The 19,181-nt window shown below is 39.1% G+C and overlaps 1 protein-coding gene across 5 annotated transcripts in view; it reads left to right on the top strand.

Moving 5' to 3' along the window:
• TPP2 (tripeptidyl peptidase 2) overlaps positions 1-19,181 on the top strand; it is a 71,000-nt gene that overhangs the window by 32,648 nt on the left and 19,171 nt on the right. For all 5 annotated transcript variants that reach the window (XM_045812762.2, XM_045812763.2, XM_045812764.2 and 2 more), the window contains exons 10-23: positions 97-196; positions 3,518-3,666; positions 5,304-5,419; positions 5,961-6,129; positions 6,828-6,985; positions 7,284-7,360; positions 9,193-9,299; positions 10,958-11,112; positions 12,253-12,369; positions 12,607-12,707; positions 13,318-13,414; positions 14,175-14,312; positions 16,509-16,753; positions 17,011-17,089. In XM_045812762.2, the coding sequence (XP_045668718.1) occupies positions 97-196; positions 3,518-3,666; positions 5,304-5,419; positions 5,961-6,129; positions 6,828-6,985; positions 7,284-7,360; positions 9,193-9,299; positions 10,958-11,112; positions 12,253-12,369; positions 12,607-12,707; positions 13,318-13,414; positions 14,175-14,312; positions 16,509-16,753; positions 17,011-17,089 (1,808 nt within the window). The remainder of the gene's footprint in view (positions 1-96; positions 197-3,517; positions 3,667-5,303; positions 5,420-5,960; positions 6,130-6,827; positions 6,986-7,283; positions 7,361-9,192; positions 9,300-10,957; positions 11,113-12,252; positions 12,370-12,606; positions 12,708-13,317; positions 13,415-14,174; positions 14,313-16,508; positions 16,754-17,010; positions 17,090-19,181) is intronic.

Here is a 19,181-nt window from a genome sequence, read left to right as displayed (position 1 = left end):
GTGATTTACCTATGGTCACACAGCTGAGTGAACAGTGGATTTAGAATTAAGATCTAATTTTATGTCCTTTTGGTCATGATGAAATTCATCCCACAGGTGTTGGTGCGTATGTTTCTCCCGATATGATGGTTGCTGAGTATTCTCTGAGAGAGAAATTACCAGCAAATCAGTACACGTGGTCTTCGAGAGGCCCCAGGTAGGTTGAGAGTACTACACAGGTCTATTACAACTATTTTGTTAAACTACGTGGTGGGAGGGGCGCCTGGGTGGCTCAGTCGTTAAGCGTCTGCCTTTGGCTAAGGGCCTGATCCCAGAGTTCTGGGATCAAGCCCCACATCAGGCTCCTCCGCTAGGAGCCTGCTTCTTCCTCTCCCACTCCTCCTGCTTGTGTTCCCTCTCTTGCCGGCTGTCTCTTTCTCCGTTAAATAAATAAATAAAATCTTTAAAAAAACAAACAAACAAACTATGTGGTGGGGAGGGACAGAGTTTTGGTTACTTTACCAGGTACTTTTTTGTTTTACTTTTTCAACATTTTCATTTTGAAGAACAATCTCATTTCAGAGAAACATAATTAAAGGAATAAATTACAGATATTTTATTTTTGGATGATGACATAACTGTTCTGAGTATAAGATTAGAAAAATTGGGGACACCTGGGTGGCCCAGTTGTTTGAGTGTCTGCCTTTGGCTCAGGTCATGATCCCAGGACCCTGGGATTGAGCCCCGCATCGGGCTCCCTGCTTGGCGGGGAGTCCGCTTCTCCCTCTCCCTGCCACTCCGCCTGCTTGTGCTTGCTCGCTCTCTCTCTCTGTCAAATAAACAAGCAAAATCTTAAAAATAAATAAATAAATAAAGATTAGAAAAATTGGTTGGAATGAGGTCAAATGTGGTAATGCCAGATTTAATCCTCTGAGTTCCAGATACCATCCTACTCTTGCCTAGATAATTTCTTCTTCTTCTTTTTTTTTTTTTAAAGATTTTATTTATTTATTTATTTGATAGAGACAGCCAGCAAGAGAGGGAACACAAGCAGGGGGAGTGGGAGAGGAAGAAGCGGGCTCCCAGCAGAGGAGCCTGATGTGGGGCTCGATCCCATAACGCCGGGATCACGCCCTGAGCCGAAGGCAGACGCTTAATGACTGTGCCACCCAGGCGCCCACTTTCCTAGATAATTTCTTCTTAAAAAATAAACTTATTTCAGTAGTTTGCTATAACTGTTATTAAAAGCACTCAGGCTATGGATCTCTGTGTGGATCATCAAGCCTTGCCTGTATCATCACCATATACTGTCCACATCAGCTCAACTAATTGACCTAAAACTCCACATCTGAATAAGAGTGGCCAGGATTCAGAGTCAAAGTTGGCAAAGGTTTACATGTTTTATATTCAGTTAATTAAAGTATTAATTATTAAACTTGTTGATTCTCTTCTAAAATTGATTTTGAAATATTTTATCTACAGTCAGTATAAGCACAAAGTTATCAGAGAATGTTTAAACCAGCTTTTGTTAGTCTTATTTGCCCATAGAACATTTAAAGAATTATTTCAAGAAAAATGAGTTCATGATTTATGGGTGAGGCTTGGATTAAGGAAATACTGGTTCACAAACCGTTGTTCTAGGAATTGAGAGAATTTGTTCATGTTTACTATAAATGTGGAATATTATTGCAAATACATGGTTTAATAGGTTTAATTATTAGGGTATAAAACATTGACTAGTGATCACTGAATGGAGCATATTCTCTGTATTATTTGAAAAATCCTTTTTATCAAGAAAGACTGTCAGACATACAGAATTCTTAAAGACAGATTACCAAATACTGTCTACATAAGCATGTTTTGAATTTTTATTACATACTGCATCTTAGAAGAAAAACATCACAAGCTGTTACATAATGTTTCTGTAAAGTTTTTAAATAAGGAATATGAAAGGTACATGTAAAAATTTTACTTTATATATTTTTTATTATTATTTTTTAAGTAGGCTCCATGCCCAACATGGGACTTGGACTGGGCCAGCTAGGCACCCCAAAATTTTATTTTTTTAATAAAAATTATTTTTACGTATCATGAAACCCTTTTTAGAGCACTTATCAAATGCCCTATGATTAATCACTTTAACAGAATAGTGTAAAATGAATAGAGAACAACAGGAGGTAGTCAGTTAGAATTTATAACTCTTCCAGTTACAAGATACCACATGCTCATTTTGAACGTTGGTGGACAATATAGATGGTGCAAAGAAGAAAGTAAAAACTACCCTAAATCTCATTGTCTGTGATGTGTTTGGGTAACATTTTGGTGCACATTCTTTTAGTCATTTCTCCTGTGCATAAATGGGAGATCACACTATTCTGTCACCTTTGTAATCTTTTGTCACTTGATAATACCGTATGAAAATCTTTACAGGTCAACACGTCGTTATCTAACAGTGTTTATTTTAAGATAATCACTAAACAGGGTGCCACCAACCCTTTTGGGGAACTTTCAGCCATTCTTCCAGGGAGGACGAAGTTAGTGTGTGTCATGTTATTCCTTTACTTGGGGCGGAGGGCAGAGCTTGTGTTTGGTGACTACATGGTGATGAGCTGTGTGGACGTTATCTCATTAGCCCTATGGATGGAGTCAGGAGCCCTCAACCGGGGGGCCTTGTGGACTCGAGCCGTCCAGTATGACAGCCGTGAGTCACGTGAGGTTAGTCTGAATTGAGATGTGCCCTAAGTGTGAAATGTACGTCAGATATTTAAGACTAGTACAAAAAAGAATATAAATTAACTCATTTTTTCCTACTGGTTACATATTAAAATTGTATTTTGGTTATGTTGGGTTAAATAAAATACATTATTAAAAGAAATTTGACCAGTTTCTCATTAGCTTTTCTTAAATGCAGCTTTTGGAAAGTTTTAAATGCCCTCTGGGGGCACCTGGGTGGCTCGGTCAGTTAAGCGGCTGCCTTGGGTTTAGGTCATGATCTCAGGGTCCTGGGATGGAGCCTCACGTTGGGCTCCGAGTTCAGGCAGGAGTCTGCTTGTTCCTCTGCCCATCCCCCCCGCCCCGCGCTGAACATGCACACACACAAGTATATGCTCGCTCTCTCAAATAATCTTTAAAAAATAAATAAATGCCCTCCGTGTCCCACATATTTCTATTGGACAATGCTGTGTTAAACTTTAGGCAATGGCAAAGCTTCTACTTACTGCAGACAAGAAAAAAGTATATTCATCAAGGATCTGAGCAATGACATTTATTTTCCCTCCAGAAATATACCTGATTACCTTTTGCACATAATCCCAGATACACACAAACATACTTACAAGATTTTGTCCACTTTTAAGGAAGATAATTGCTACATAACAGGGAGATAGCTGTGCTGGGTATTTTTTTCCAACTGATTCCAGTTCTGCAAATTATCCATGGTATTGTACTCTAATCTATTTGACCAGTGGCCTTTTTATGAATGCCCATTGTTTATCCAGCTCTCACCATCGTAAGCAAACTTTAATGGCTTTTCATTCAGTGCTGATGGGGCCCTTGGAGTAAGTATCAGTGCGCCGGGAGGAGCCATTGCTTCTGTTCCCAACTGGACATTGAGAGGAACTCAGCTGATGAATGGGACATCCATGTCTTCTCCCAATGCATGTGGAGGCATCGCCCTGATACTTTCAGGTAAGGACACTGCTTAGTGCTCTTCTTGGTCTGACTTACTACTGTTTCTAAATTCCAGGAAACAGATGGTGAATTTTCAGTTTATAGCATAATACAAAGTCAGGCAGTAGCCATAAAAAATAATTGAATAAATTTCTCTTTACCTTATTTCAGACAGATATTTGTGTATTCTGAAGTTCTTATGGTGAGAAAATGTGTGGAATTGGTCATGTCCTGGCTCAAAGTAGAGTTTAAGATGAAGAATAATTGTGTAATAATAAGGATTCGAATGTGTATTCATTCATTCAACAAATATACTTAACTTGCTGTTAATGACTATCAAGCATTATTTTGCTCAAAAGTACCTGCCCATGTGGAATTTATCATAGCTGTGGGAGACAGACTGTAAATAGAATTCAAAATTAGTTTACATTACATGTTAAAAGGTAGTGAATATTGCCGTGGGGATTACTAGAGTGGGAAGGGCGGTAGGAGTTTCTGCAGTGGTGTGCTGGAGGCTCACGGTATTGATGAGGTGGCATTGGCACTGACTGGGACTCAGTTACCGTCACCAGGTTGTCACAGAGATTCCACCTCAGGAGTGTTCCTTTGATGAGGTCCCAGGACTCTCTGCCTTCATTTCCAGCTCTCTTCAGCCTCACCAAATCTCAGAGTTGCCCCATGCCTCCCGTCCTTGTACAGCTTAGGTAGGCTCTCTGCCTAGAATTCTTGTGTACCATTTTTTGGCCTTGCAGACTTCTGTGCGTTCTGGTAAGATTCAACTCTTATTCCTTCCCCTGATAGAGCGTCACCTTCTTTTGGATTTTCACTGACAAAATTGGCTACTCTCTCGATTCACTCTTAAAGCAGCATACTTTCACGTTTGTTTTGTTCATTTCTTACAATATCATAAGTGCACACACGTTTGATGAACTCTGGAGTGGACAAGAATGTGGTATTACTCATCTTTTATCTCTAACAAGTGTTCAACACAAAGTTGACAAATTGGTGGCTTCCATATCCTTCCCACAGAATAGTCATTCTCAGCTTGGCTACTCCCGGCATCATCCAGGAAGCTTTTAATCAGTAGTAGTACCTGGGATCCAGTCTCAAAGATGCTGAATTAATTGAGCTGTGGTCAGGGCTTGGCTCTTTTTTGCCGGTTTAAGTTCCCTTGGTGTCTGTAACATAGCCAGGTTGGTTAGTATCATCGGCGACCATATCACTTGACCAGCAGTGTTTTAAGATTTTATTTTTAAGTGCTCTCCACACCCAACGTGGGGCATAAACTTATAACCCCAAGATCAAGAGTCACATGTTCTACCATCTGAGCCAGCCAGGTGCCCCTTTGACCAGCGCTGTTTTAAAGAAAATGTCATTCGAATGCCTTCAGGGATCTGCCTCACACATTTGCATCACCTTTGCAGAGTGGGCACTAATGCCGTTGCACAGTGGGCACGCAGCGATCCTTACGTGATGCCAGCAGTTTGAATCAGACTGTTGTGGTTCAATTTTTTCAGAAAGCTTAAGAAATGAGTGTTGAAACATAAGACATTAAAGCCAGAGAATGTACACGTTATCTCTACTGGTGAGGGGAAGAAGGTTTAAAGTAGCAAACTCTCTAATACTCCTTTCTTGCTTTTATTTTTAAATTTCAGGTCTGAAAGCTAATAACGTTAATTACACGGTTCATTCAGTCAGAAGAGCTCTAGAAAACACTGCAGTAAAGGCTGACAATATAGAAGTATTTGCCCAAGGACATGGTATTATTCAGGTAGTGTTGTTTGTATGAAAAATGGGTTAATCATCAAGATATGGTCTTAGCTATTACTGGATAATATTTCCTGTTATAACAGTGATTGAATTTATCTAATTCTACATTATATGATCATGATAGTTTCTGAACTGGTAAGCAAAGAGGATATGAAATCAGATTTTGTAGTTAAGACAAATTTGTTTCAGTAAGAGAGACTTACAGTAAACCTATGACATAGAGGGTAGAAATTCAAAGTGACAATTTCGAGAGCAAAACCTGTGAATCTAATGGTGTAGGGAGGAGTTCCTGACTTTGGTCACTTGGGACTAGCGGTGCGAATCTAGAGAGTGGAGCTGGAGGTGAGTGGTCAGACTGGTATCCTGTCTGAAAAGGTAGAATTGCCCTCTTATTTGGGGTTACCATGAAGTTTAGAGAGGCGAATATAGAAACTAGCTTTTCGCTGGTACTTTTTTATGACTGAAATCAAATTGGTAATTTATAACAAAATGTTTTCTTGACCCAACCATTGGTATTTTACTGTTGGTATTCTTTTATTTAGGTTGATAAAGCCTATGACTACCTCGTTCAGAATACATCATTTGCTAATAAATTAGGTTTCACTGTTACTGTTGGAAATAACCGTGGCATCTACCTCCGAGACCCTGTTCAGGTGGCTGCACCTTCAGATCATGGTGTTGGCATTGAGCCTGTATTTCCAGAAAATACTGGTAAGAAATAAATGGACAGTGAACCGAAGTGCTCACATTTATGGTTTGAATGAATACCGTTGTATGAGAGAAATGCCATTTGGGTTAATGTTCTAAAGAGAAAACATGAGTTGACAATATTATTATTTTAAATCATACATAGTTTGAGGGGGATGTGATAGCAAGCAGGGATCCCAGTAACATGGCAGCTCAGTTAGCATGATAACCACTGAGGAAAACAGTAGCCTGGGCCTTCAGTGACCCAGGGTTTTATCGAAGTATGGATAGTAAAACATCCAGTTACTTTTCTTTACCACTCTCACTACTTGGGTGTAAGAGAGAGTTTCGGTTGGAGAATGGGAACTAGAACTAGCCAGGAGAACCTCAGCACAAGGAGGTGTAAATAGACTGTGTACTTGGCATCTTCCTTTCAATCAGGTGCTGTTATCTGCATGCAGTAATGACAGCTACTCACGAAAACGCCGTATGTTAAGGTTACAGCCATGTTGGATAAAAGTGTGAATGGATCACAAGTGCCCTAAGATATGGGGAGGATTCTGTGACTGCTCTATTTAAGCTGTGTTTTGGAAACCCATGCCCTAGTGCATTTTATAGCTGATTAAACTCATCTGCTAGATTTTATGAGAAGGTAGAACTTTTTAAAATGGAAGAAAAGGAAAAAAGTACTAACCTTTAATTTTTGGTCTTTTTCATGTTAGAAAATGCTGAAAAAATATCCCTTCAGCTTCATTTAGCTTTAACTTCAAATTCATCTTGGGTTCAGTGTCCCAGCCATTTGGAACTCATGAATCAATGTAGACACATAAACATACGTGTGGATCCCAGGGGCTTACGAGAAGGCTTACATTATACAGAGGTATTGGCGCATCTTCACTGCTACTTCTAAATACGCTTGAGAGTGTGTGAAAGTACGCTGTGCGGCAGTCTGTTCCCCGTTGGTCTGAGCTTGTCAAGCGTGGGTTATGCATGCATTTGTTTAGGCTTTTTGCTGTTGATCATGTGACCCAGCATCAGAAAAATGGCGTCAACTTGTGTTTAAGACCTTTACCTTTTAATATTAGAGTAACTTACTCTGTAAATAGATTTCACTTTTTCACTTTTTTCTTTTTCTCTTGTAAAAATTTATGGATACTGAAACTTACTCTTTTTTCCAGGTATGTGGCTATGATATAGCATCTCCTAATGCAGGTCCTCTGTTCAGAGTTCCGATCACTGCAGTTATAGCAACCAAGTAAGTAACGAGTTACCAACAGCTTACTGTTACGTGGAATTTTTTAATGGCTATTTATGGAAATAGTGTGAGCTTTTAAAGGATGGATAGACCAGAATCAGGTAACTGGGCTTTAGTTCTGCCTCTTGCTCACAAAGCTCAAGGTGGCACATGGTCTTTCTATTGCCTGTTGACTGAGAATCCCCGGTGGCATCTCCGTGCCCTGTGCCTGTGCCGAGACTCCGCTGGGATGGACAGTGCCCCCTAACTGCTGGACCCGTCTGCAGTATTGGACAGTATTACTTCGTCCTTCCTTCATTCCCCGCCCCCTGCACCGTCGTACTGCCTGTCCGTGGGATTACTGTTTTCTCTGGTTCTTCCCCCTTCTCCTGTCATTCTTTCCAGACTCTCCCTTCCCATCTTGTCTCTCACCCCAGAACCGAGGAACTCTGCTCTGTCATACTGCTTCCTGCTTAAGCTATAGCGCTGGCACTCCCCAGGATCGTGCTCTCTAAAAGAGCAAACAGCGGTCCTTGAGAGCCAGCATTTCCTGTCACCCTGTCCTCCAGACGGCACGTTTGCACTCACTCACTGGTGCCGGCATTTAGGCTTCCTCAGACTGGCTCATTCCTAGTCCTCCCCGCTGAAGGGAGTCCCTTCTTGCTCCTTCATGGCACTTTGTACGTGCCTGTGGTACAGACTGTAGCCAAGATGTCTGTTTTGGTTTGCCCCATTTGAGTGTGAGCCTGCTGAAGACCCAGGGACTGTGTCCTACAGGTTCCTCTGCGGAGCCCGTTATACAGAATCTTCAGAACAAGCCAAACTGTTTTGAAGGACGAAGATTGAGTTGTGAATTCTGGAGACAACGGAGAGTTCTCAGTTAACAATTCGTACTGAGTTAGTTACCTGGTAAATAATAAATATGCAGCAGGTCTCAGCCCATAAGAAACATAGGATGAAATTCAGGAAATAAAAGGTGACACACACACGAAGAAATTGCGGAACACTTAAATTCTCAGACAGATTTTCCCTGATGTCCAGTAGGAAATCAGACAGGATGATGTATAAGATTCAGGAATCGGCTGAGACATCATCTCCTTTAGGAGTTTTTCCACGAACCAAGTACCTTTTATGTCTTTTCCACTAACACTTCCTGTCCACCCAGAGCATATTCTGTTAAATGTTTCTGATGGTTTTTCTGTCCGTGTGATTGGCCAGGGCAAAGAAAAATGTTGTATTCAGTGTTGTATTTGTAGCTCTTAACAACAGTGCCTCATATATATACTAGACGCTCATTAAATGTTTGTCATACTGACTAGAATTTGTCCTTTGCATATTCTTTAGGTTTCTGTAGTGGAAAATCACACATTTGGCCTTTATGTGTCATTGGTTTCTTACAAAAATGCTATGAAAATAGTTTTCTTCTTTCCTGTGTCGCAATGGCATGGGGTATTTGGAGCTATATAAGGGGTTTAATACCAGTCTCAGAGCTATAAGACAGTATCAGTGACACAAAACATTACCTTTGATTTTAGTATTTAGGACTCATGATACAGTTCAGATTCTAATAATAGGGAAATCTTGTGAATGAGGGAGCTGTATATGTATGTCTTATAGACAGATTGTAACATAGACAAGAAAAAAGAAAAATCATCTACACTGCGCTGTCCAGAACTTACTACCGCTGACATATTGCAAAAATGAGATAATGTTGTGCACGCTGTTTTGTAACCAACTTTTAAATCCCTGATTTGTATCTGATGAACTGTTAAAATCTAGAGTACCAATGGGCTTATAATGTAAAGGCTTTTTGGGTGACAGCATTACATTTAGCCATTTATGTTTATTTTCAGAGTAAACGAATCATCACATTATGATCTAGCCTTGACAGACGTACATTTTAAACCTGGTCAAATTCGAAGGCATTTTATTGAGGTTCCTGAAGGTGCAACATGGGCTGGTAAGTAACATTTGAGTCTGTCCTGACCACTTATCTTTATGTACCGTCTACCTCTGCTAGGATTATGACCACAGACAGTTTATTTATCTCTACTCTGTGCTTTTGCCCCTAACAGTACTACATCGGACACCCTAGATTTGCTGTTAGGTTTGAAATATTGTTAAGATCTCATACTGTTTGCACTGGTTCGTACATCAAATCATCCAGGCTATCTTAAGGTGTTTAACTAGTCAAGATTTTAACTTAGTTTAGAATAATACCTTATCCGTTAATGATTAGAGTCAGAGTTGTATTGTTGAACTCTGGGCTACCGAATTCATATAGGGCCCCGTGGAGTTGTTGAACAGTGAGCTCTGATAAAATGTACACTAAGAATACTAAAGGAAAATCTATGGTAATTAATATTGACTTTTATATCTTTTCAACAGCAAATGCCAGTAATTATAATGCTCTAATTATGATTTATCTTGGTTGGTATTGAAAATAATTAGGTTTTTTAAATAGAAATTTATTGAATGATCCAGAATAGAAGTAGCTCAGAGCACTCAGCAATCTTAGATTAGAAGTGTGCTGGGGGTGGGGGTAGGGGGGAAATGGGAAGGTGGTGGTCAGAGTGTACAGACTTTCACTTATAAGGTGAATAAGTTTGAGGAATCTGATGTCCAGCATGGTGACTGTAGTTAACTATTGTGTATTATGTACTTGAAATTTGCTAAAAGTCAGATCTGAAATAGTCTTACCACCAAAAAAATTGGTATAAGTATGTAAAGTGACGGATGTGTTAACTGACCTTATTATGATAATCATTTTACAATATATATGTATATATCAAATCCTCACAGTGTACACTTAAATTTACGCAATGTTACTTGTCAATTGTGTATCAATAAAATGGGGGAGATAAAGAACGCAAAAAAAAAAAAATGTACTACAGATGTGTCCTATTTCAAATAATTAGAAATATTGTCCTAACACTAGATTTTTTATTCTTAGCAATTGATTAGGTTCACAGAGCTCTGCGCCCACTTGACCTTGTGAACCAGAGACGTAAGCCTTGCTTTAAGTTCCCTGTATTAGAGTGGGTGTGCATTAGATAAGATGCTGATTTTGCTTCACAGTGATTTTGGTTTTGCCTCCAGCTCGGCCTCAGGATAATGCTGAGGATGTGTAGTTGATGGTCATACTTTCTGGAAGTAGACAGGAGGGAGAGACTAGGAAGTTACCAATGAAGTTGAATAAATAGACACTAATGGAATTTAGGCATGATAACGAATAGAAATTTCTAAAATTAAAATCCTCTTTATCAGGAATTGGTTGGTTTTCAGCTAAAAGCAAGTTTCCTCATAGCAGCAGAGGGGCAAAGGGTTTTGAAAATAACCTGATGAGGATAACTGTGTCCATCCATGGACAGCTTGCTGTCCCGTGGTGTTTGCAGCATAGCGGTTGTTAATTTTCATACTGATTTGTTTATTTTCTTACCCTTTCATCTTGATTAATATTCTGTTGATTCTTTGTTTTTAAGGAAATATGCAGATTTCCTTTGAATATATCATTTTATTCTTGAGGCGTTGTTTTCTAAAAAGTTGGTATTAAAACAATCATATGTCTGTTTTAAATCCTATCAGTTTAAAACCTTGCTTCTTCCCCTCTCATTTTAGAAGTTACCGTGTGTTCGTGTTCTTCTGAGGTGTCGGCCAAGTTTGTTCTGCATGCAGTACAGCTCGTGAAGCAAAGAGCATATCGAAGTCATGAATTCTATAAGTTTTGTTCCCTTCCAGAAAAAGGAACACTGACTGAAGCTTTTCCTGTCTTAGTAAGTTTTAATTACCCATTTGAAATCCCAACAATGATTACTTTTTTTATTTTTGGTATGGGCTAAGACTAAGTAATTGAATTTGATTTCATAGTTTGTATTCAGACTGTTTCGGGGCTGAATATTTTATCAACACTGAATAAACAAAGTAGGAAGGCGGGTAGTCTCAGTGGGACACATGAGACCAAGATGGAGGTAAATATTAATCATTTGAACTCTTCAGTAAATGTAGTCAAAGGAAAATGCTGGTCTGCTAGATTCTGGCAGCTTGTACCATGGAGCTTGATTGGGACTGTTTCTTCATCATGCAGGAGATTATTTCCTCATTTAAGACTTTTCTACTTGTTATTTTATTAATGCCCAGCTGTTAAGACTACAGGAGGCCATTTTGCTGTCTAGGTGAAGCCGCTACTGCTTCCCACCAGAAGGACCTCTGTGTGGCAGGTCCCCACCCTTCCCTGGGCTGTGGTTCTTCCTCCATAGAAGCGGAGTGTGCTCATGTTCTTTCTTAAGCCTATTCATGTGTTCACGTGGTGATAGCATCTTGCCTGTGTCTCCTAGGTCTCCAGTGACTGCTTCTTGTGCTCTCATCTGCGTTAGCGTCCTCTGACCCATCTTCAGACTTCATAATGTACTGATTACTAGAAAACCTGATTTAAAACTCAGTACTAAAAACAGTTTCTGTTTTTAATTTTTTTAATAGGGAGAAAGATGTAAATGACCATAATTTCATTTTGCTTTGGTTGCCAGGAAGCTCTGATCCTGAAACTCAGCTGTGGGTATTGACTATGCCTTACAGAGCTATAATATGCCTTTTCTTATCATTGTTCTTACCATTTTTCCTTTGGTCTGAAGTTTTTATTCCAGTTTGTTTTCACTATTATTTTGTTGTGTGTGCTCTCAGAAGCTGCCTGCGATCTTCTATGACAAGCACCGTAGGAGTCTGAGTAGATAATTGTGTATTTAAATGCCTGTACTCTGTCTTTGCAACTGTAATTTTATAACTCCACACACAGCTGTACAGATAGGACAAGACTGAAAGCTAGAATTGCTTTAAAACACTTACTATTTATGTTGTGTCATTTGAAGGAAAATGAGAAAAAGGATTTACACATTTGTAATTTTTATTGTTCTTTACAGGGTGGGAAAGCAATTGAGTTTTGCATTGCTCGTTGGTGGGCAAGTCTTAGTGATGTCAATATTGATTATACCATTTCTTTCCATGGAATAGTGTGTACTGCTCCTCAGTTAAACATTGTAAGTTCCACATTTCCATCATTTTTAATGTGTTATTTGTGTTATTGAGAAATAATCTCACTGGTTGGATTTAAATGTTAATGGGCAGGTTATATTATTCTGAAAATAACAGTAGTCTTTGTTCATGGATGCTTATAAACTTTGCATTAGACAAGTTTATTTTAGGTCCAAATGTTTAAAAATACAGTTTATTATCAATAAAGTTTGAGAACCTAATTTGATAAATATCCTTTGTAGCATGCATCGGAAGGAATCAATCGTTTTGATGTTCAGTCCTCCTTGAAGTATGAAGATCTGGCTCCCTGCATAACTTTGAAGAGCTGGGTCCAGACACTACGGTATCATTAAGTGTTTTAGGGCTACAAGTGTTGAACATTGCCATGGTAGGAGTGGGGACATCTCTTACACTCTTTGAAAAGAGTAATCTTTTTAAATCATCTGAGTGCTGGAGATGAAAATGCAGTTTCTGACTTCGCAGCCTAGGAATCCTGGCAGCTAAGAGGCAGCCCCAGCAGTAGCTTTGAGCCTTAAGTAACATGGATGTGAAGCTTTCAGCGTGGCACTTGCAGGACCCCTCCCGTGATGTATGCGTTGCCATATGCAGTCTGTGGACAGGAGGGTGCAAGTCACAACCTGTCTGTCCTTAATATTGTTAGCAGTTGTTGCCCTAATATTGGAATCTGGTTATGTTAAGAACTATTCGTTGACGTTTGAAAATGTTTCCATAATATTGCAAAATTTAAACAATACGTATTGCTTTGGTTCAGTCAGTAAAGAATTCTGTAAGCTGATGATTAAAAATATTATAAAATATGCCGAAAAGGACAGAGCTTAGGAATGCTCATCGTCACTTATTGTGCTGTGTTATGGATTTTGTTGATTATAGTTTCAATTCTCTCAGTAAATGAGCTCCTGAATCAAACTACTTACGCGTTTGTCTGATTACAGCCCACTGAGTGCAAAAACAAAACCTTTAGGATCACGAGATGTTTTGCCAAACAATCGTCAGCTTTATGAGATGATCCTGACATATAACTTTCATCAGGTAAGTGCTTATATAATAAAGTATAACCTCAAAATGAACTTTTGTGTTTTGTTCATGAATCATAAAGTCAAAAACTGAAGAACAAGGAATTTAGTATATATGTGTGTGTGTATGTATTAAATAGAGTCAAGTAATTAACACTGGTTAATTTGGAATTAGTCTCTGGGAAATTATAATTTCTGATGATCCAAGTACTATTCAGGTCTGAAGTCATAAACTCTGATTTAATGGTGACCTGGCCTTTGAGCCTTAGTTTTTGTATTCACCTATTCAGTGGAACCTGTCCAATGCCAGATGCTGTCTGATTATGTTAGTGGGTCTGATTGCTTTTCTCTAAAGCAGGTGTTAAAACAATGAGAAGTCAGAATAACTCTTGGGTTGAATGAGCAGTGAAGGTAGTTGAGACTACTGTAAATGTATAATCTAAGAATTTATGTAGGAACAGATTTCAGCAAAACTCATTGAAACATAGTATGAATTTGGTTTTAATGTTCAGGAGATGAGTGATTTCAATGAATTGTCAAATTTCAGTTTTATAAAGTAATTAGAGGTTCTGAAGAATATATATTGCATTCATTAATGCTTAAAATACCTTTAATTAATGCCGAAGTATTGGGTGTTCTGCATTTTTAAAATTGGTTACCAGAAGGAAATATTTATAATACTTGTAATGTAAAAAGTTCATCAATAACAGTATTATAGATCTACATTAGAAATCATATAAATCATATGAAGTAATTATTCTTTTTTTTTTTTATAGCCCAAGAGTGGGGAAGTAACTCCAAGCTGCCCACTACTTTGTGAACTATTATATGAATCAGAATTTGACAGCCAACTGTGGATTATATTTGACCAGAACAAAAGACAGATGGGTTCAGGAGATGCCTATCCACATCAGGTATAAAACTGGCAGTGATTTTTAGAATTAACTGAGGCTATTTCCTGAACTAATGAATCTCTGATTTCCTATTTATGATGATTTTTGTTTTTCTGGGTTTGTTTGGCGTTTTTTTTTTTTTTTTTCTTAAAGATTTTATTTATTTATTTGACAGAGACAGCCAGCGAGAGAGGGAACACAAGCAGGGGGAGTGGGAGAGGAAGAAGCAGGCTCCCAGCAGAAGAGCCTGATGTGGGGCTCGATCCCAGAACGCTGGGATCACGCCCTGAGCCGAAGGCAGACGCTTAACGACTGAGCCACCCAAGCGCCCCTGTTTGGCGTTTTTTTTAATGCTGTAGTTTTGTATTTCATTCTTTGACATACCACTAGAAGTTCAGTTGGTTGTCTTATTATAAGACAGACGTTATAGCCTCTCAGCCATGTAGGTCGGCTAAATCAAGTTTGGGGATAGAGGAGGGCATAGATGATGCTTGTGAACACTAGCTGGCAGAGTTTTTTGTTTTTTGTGTTTTTAATATGTATTTAAGGGGGTGAGCAGAGGGAGAGAGAAACCCAAGGAAACAATGTGCTGAGTGCAGAGCCCAACACGGGGCTCAATCTCACCACCCTGAGATCAGGCCAAAGCTGAATCCAAGAGTCGGATGCCCACCGACTGCACCATCCAGGCATCCCCAGTGTAGCTTTTTTTTTTTTTTTAAAGATTTTATTTATTTATTCGACAGAGATAGAGACAGCCAGTGAGAGAGGGAACACAAGCAGGGGGAGTGGGAGAGGAAGAAGCAGGCTCATAGCGGAGGAGCCTGATGTGGGGCTCGATCCCATAACGCCGGGATCACGCCCTGAGCCGAAGGCAGACGCTTAACTGCTGTGCCACCCAGGCGCCCCTCCCAGTGTAGCTTTTTATTTTAGTTACTCTTCCTGCCTACTGCTTCCACCCTTCTGAAGGCTAAGATCAAAGCATCTAAGATAAGATGAGCATCTTGAAATGACCCAAGGTCTGAACTGGATGAAAGGCTCTGTACAGCAGTGCCAAGTGTTTATTAGAACTTTCAAATTTATTTCTTCCTGAGACAACTGTGTACTCAACACGGTATATGCCAAGCACTATGCTTTGCACTCTGGTATTAAATGGAGAAAAACTTTTAATCTTATAGGTTTTTTTTGTTTGTTCGTTTTTAAGATTTTATTTATTTGAGAGAGTGAGTGAGTGAGAGAGCACGAGCAGGGGAGGAAAGGAAGAGGGAGAAGCAGAATCCCCATTAAGCAGGGAGCCCAGCGCAGGGTTCGATCCCAGGACCTTGGGATTATGACGTGAGCTGAAGGCAGACGCTCAACGGACTGAGCCACCCAGGCGCCCCTTGATCATGTAGTTTGTAGAAATTTCATTCTTGATTAAAATATTGTTACAAAGAAATGAGGTATTTCCTGTAACATCTATAATTTTATGCCAAAGACTGAAAATAATTTGTGCAGGTTTTTTTCAGTTAACTAGTCAGGGGATGATTTATTTTTATTCCTCAAAGTAAGCCAAGTCACATCTCCTCTGTACAGACTAGATTACTGCAGTGCCATTACTTTGTTGCTTTTAAAATCTCAGAAGAAACTGCTGATGCACAATACAGCATGCCGTGCTTCTGAGCAGGTTAACTAGGTGGAGCACAGTGGATTTGTATTCCTTGGTCTCTGCTGTCTCCCTGTTTTTCCTGTCTGTGATAAATGTGTGTGGCATTTTGGTTGTAACATAAAGATTACCAGTTGTGTATACACACGTGTGTGTATATTTGTCTTAGATATTATATGGCACCTCAATTTTGCTAGTTTTGGTGGTGTTTTATACATGTTTCTAATGACTCATAAACTGGAAGATCACTGCTTTTATCAGTCTTGAGCAGATACTGATTGAGCTGAGTATGGGCATAGCCTGTTGTGGGAAATTGAGGGCTCGGGAGCCACACCTGCCTTCAGCTCCCTTATCCTTTACTCTGTTCCTGGTCCTGCTTCCTCACCATTCAGGCCCTTGTATGTAGGGTGTGTGTGTGTGTGTGTGTGTGTGTGTGTGTGTGTGTGTGTGTGTGTGTGTTCGTTCCTCACATGGTGTAAGTGCTCTGTACGTGGTAACAGTTCCTGTTTATCCTCTTACTGTAATTTCCGTTGACTTGGCTAAACTTTACTTTTTCCAAATGTTGTCTTTTTTAGTATTCTTTGAAACTGGAGAAAGGAGATTATACAATTCGACTACAGATTCGTCATGAGCAGATCAGTGATTTGGAGCGTCTTAAAGATCTCCCATTCATTGTTTCTCATAGGTTGTCTAATACCTTGAGCTTAGATATTCATGAAAATCATAGCCTTGCACTTCTAGGAAAGAAGAAATCAAGTAATTTGACACTACCACCCAAATATAACCAACCATTCTTTGTTACTTCCTTACCTGATGACAAGTAAGTGACAGTGTTGCTTACACTTAATGTGTATCTTAAATACTCTAATATTTTCATGCGAGCTCATTACATTGGGCTAAATTTGTGGTATGTTGTCACTTACCATTTTAGACTAAGATTATTTCTTCCTTTAATTTTTGAAATCTGAGCTATGGGAATTATTTCAGAATGCAATTGTTTTGATGTTTTGCCCCTTGATTATCTTTCTGAGACTTTCTCTTTAGTTCCTTTTTTTCTCTTTTGAACTTTCTTATTAGAATACCTAAAGGGGCGGGACCTGGATGCTACCTTGCAGGATCCTTAACTTTATCAAAGACTGAACTTGGGAAGAAAGCTGTAAGTATCCTTTTTTTTTTTTTTTTAAGATTTTATTTATTTATTCGACAGAGATAGAGACAGCCAGCGAGAGAGGGAACACAAGCAGGTGGGAGTGGGAGAGGAAGAAGCAGGCTCATAGCGGAAGAGCCTGATGTGGGGCTCGATCCCATAATGCCAGGATCACGCCCTGAGCCGAAGGCAGACGCTTAACCGATGTGCCACCCAGGAGCCCCCTTTTTCTTTTTTTTTTTAAATACTGAAATTACCTATTCCAAAATTTCCATTCCTTTAAAAGATGGGAATTAATCCCACACTTTAGAATGGGTAAAAGAGAAGGTCTCCCTGGGGGGAAAATTGAGTAGTTTTTTCTCAAATTACTAGTAAAGTTTACTTAATATTTGATTGTATTTTAAAATATTCAGTATTCTTTTTTCCCAGGCCTAAGTACTTGGGCCCTGAACTGGTCCTTCCCTTCATGGCTAATATACTTGAACTTCCCTTGAAACATGTAGGTCCAGATTAAACTTGGCTTAAGTAAATGGGATGTTTAAAATTAGAACATTTTATAGGATTTTAATCAACATAATACTGTGGATATAAAAATAAGTCAGGTCTTCTTGGGTTACTTCTAGAAAACCAGTCAGAACATTTCTAAAAAGCAGTATTTTCCTCACTTGTACAGACCTTTCTCTTGTTGGAATTTTGCATAATTGTGTAGATGATTAGGAGATATTTCTTTTGGCATTGCCTTTTAATTTATGGTTTTAAAATTATGCTATTAAAAACATGTTTCTGGTTGTTATATTTTAGAGATAAACATTACAACTGGATAGGTACCGATTTTAACTTTTCCGTCTGTTTTCATTACAAATTTATTATGAGAATAGTGTTTATGTGGATCTGTCACCTTCTGTCATCATATGAGCTCAGTGCCAGTCCAAGTTGTCATTCTTACAGTTTTGCATTTCTCCTTAGGATCAGTTCTTGTATAGTGATCTACTACCTGATGCTGGAATCATAAATGCCGTTATCAAGATGAATAGTTTTCTTGCATCTTAACAAGTATACTTACTTCTTGCCACTATTGAACCAGAGGTCACTTACTGCTGTCTTAGAGGCATAACTTAGGAATCCTGTGCTTTTAAAAAATTGTATGCCCTGACATTTCTTGAGTCTCATTTCAGTCAATACTGCAGTTGACCCACGAACAACAGGGGTTTGAACTGCGTGGTCGACTTACATGTGGGTTTTTTTTTTTTCCCCAGTAAATATAGTACAGTACTGCAAATATATTTTCCTTGTGATTTTTCTCAATAACATTTTCTCTAACCTACATTAATTTAAGAATGTATACAAAATAATATGTTATTTGACTGTTTATGTTATCCTTAAGGCTTCCAGTCAACAGTAGGCTGTTCGTAGTTAAGTTTTGGGGGAGTTTATACAAGGATTTTCAACTGGGGAGGGAGTAGTGTCCCCAAGCCCCCATGTTGTCCAGCGGTCAACTGTACTTATTTATATATACATTCTAGTATCATTTGAAGTGAATCAGTCAATGACATTGAAATTCATGGACACACTGATTTAAGAAGTCGTAGTCTTTTTTTGTAGGCTTCACTTCCTGGGCAGCAGGGCTGCCTCCAACTATGGGACTACCCAGATGGGGAGATGGGGTTCTCACCCAGATAACTCTTCTCAGGTGTCTGCTTCCTTGTGATGATTATGACAGAAAAGCATTGTTATTAAAAGTGTACTTTTAGCAATTCAGAGATAGTTACTACTTCCTAGCAACGTTCTTTCAGAGGCATAAATTATGAAAGTGTGGGATTAACTGTAGTTACTACTTACCAGGCAATTACGTACGGGGTAGATTTTCTTGAGAGAGAGCAAAAACCTAAAGGCATAGAGTTAATTATACTTGCCAGCACCTTGTTTGTTAACCTTGTAGTTTTGCATTTGTTACCGGTTTTGTAGTTGGGAAGGTGAGTGTTGTTTTACTTCTGCCTTGCACAGTCACCTTGAATGATGATGTCTGGGCGTGTGTCACGTCTTTGAAATCACTCTGGGCTGTCAGCTAAATTTAATGTTTTTAAAAGTGCTTTGATAACTA

The sequence above is a fragment of the Ursus americanus genome, chromosome 10 (assembly GCF_024610735.1).
Source record: "Ursus americanus isolate L20-20 chromosome 10, mUrsAme1.1.p, whole genome shotgun sequence".
Classification (NCBI taxonomy): Eukaryota; Metazoa; Chordata; class Mammalia; order Carnivora; family Ursidae; genus Ursus; species Ursus americanus.
Note: the sequence above shows the minus strand (reverse complement) of the source record. Positions and strands in the feature narration are given on the sequence as shown.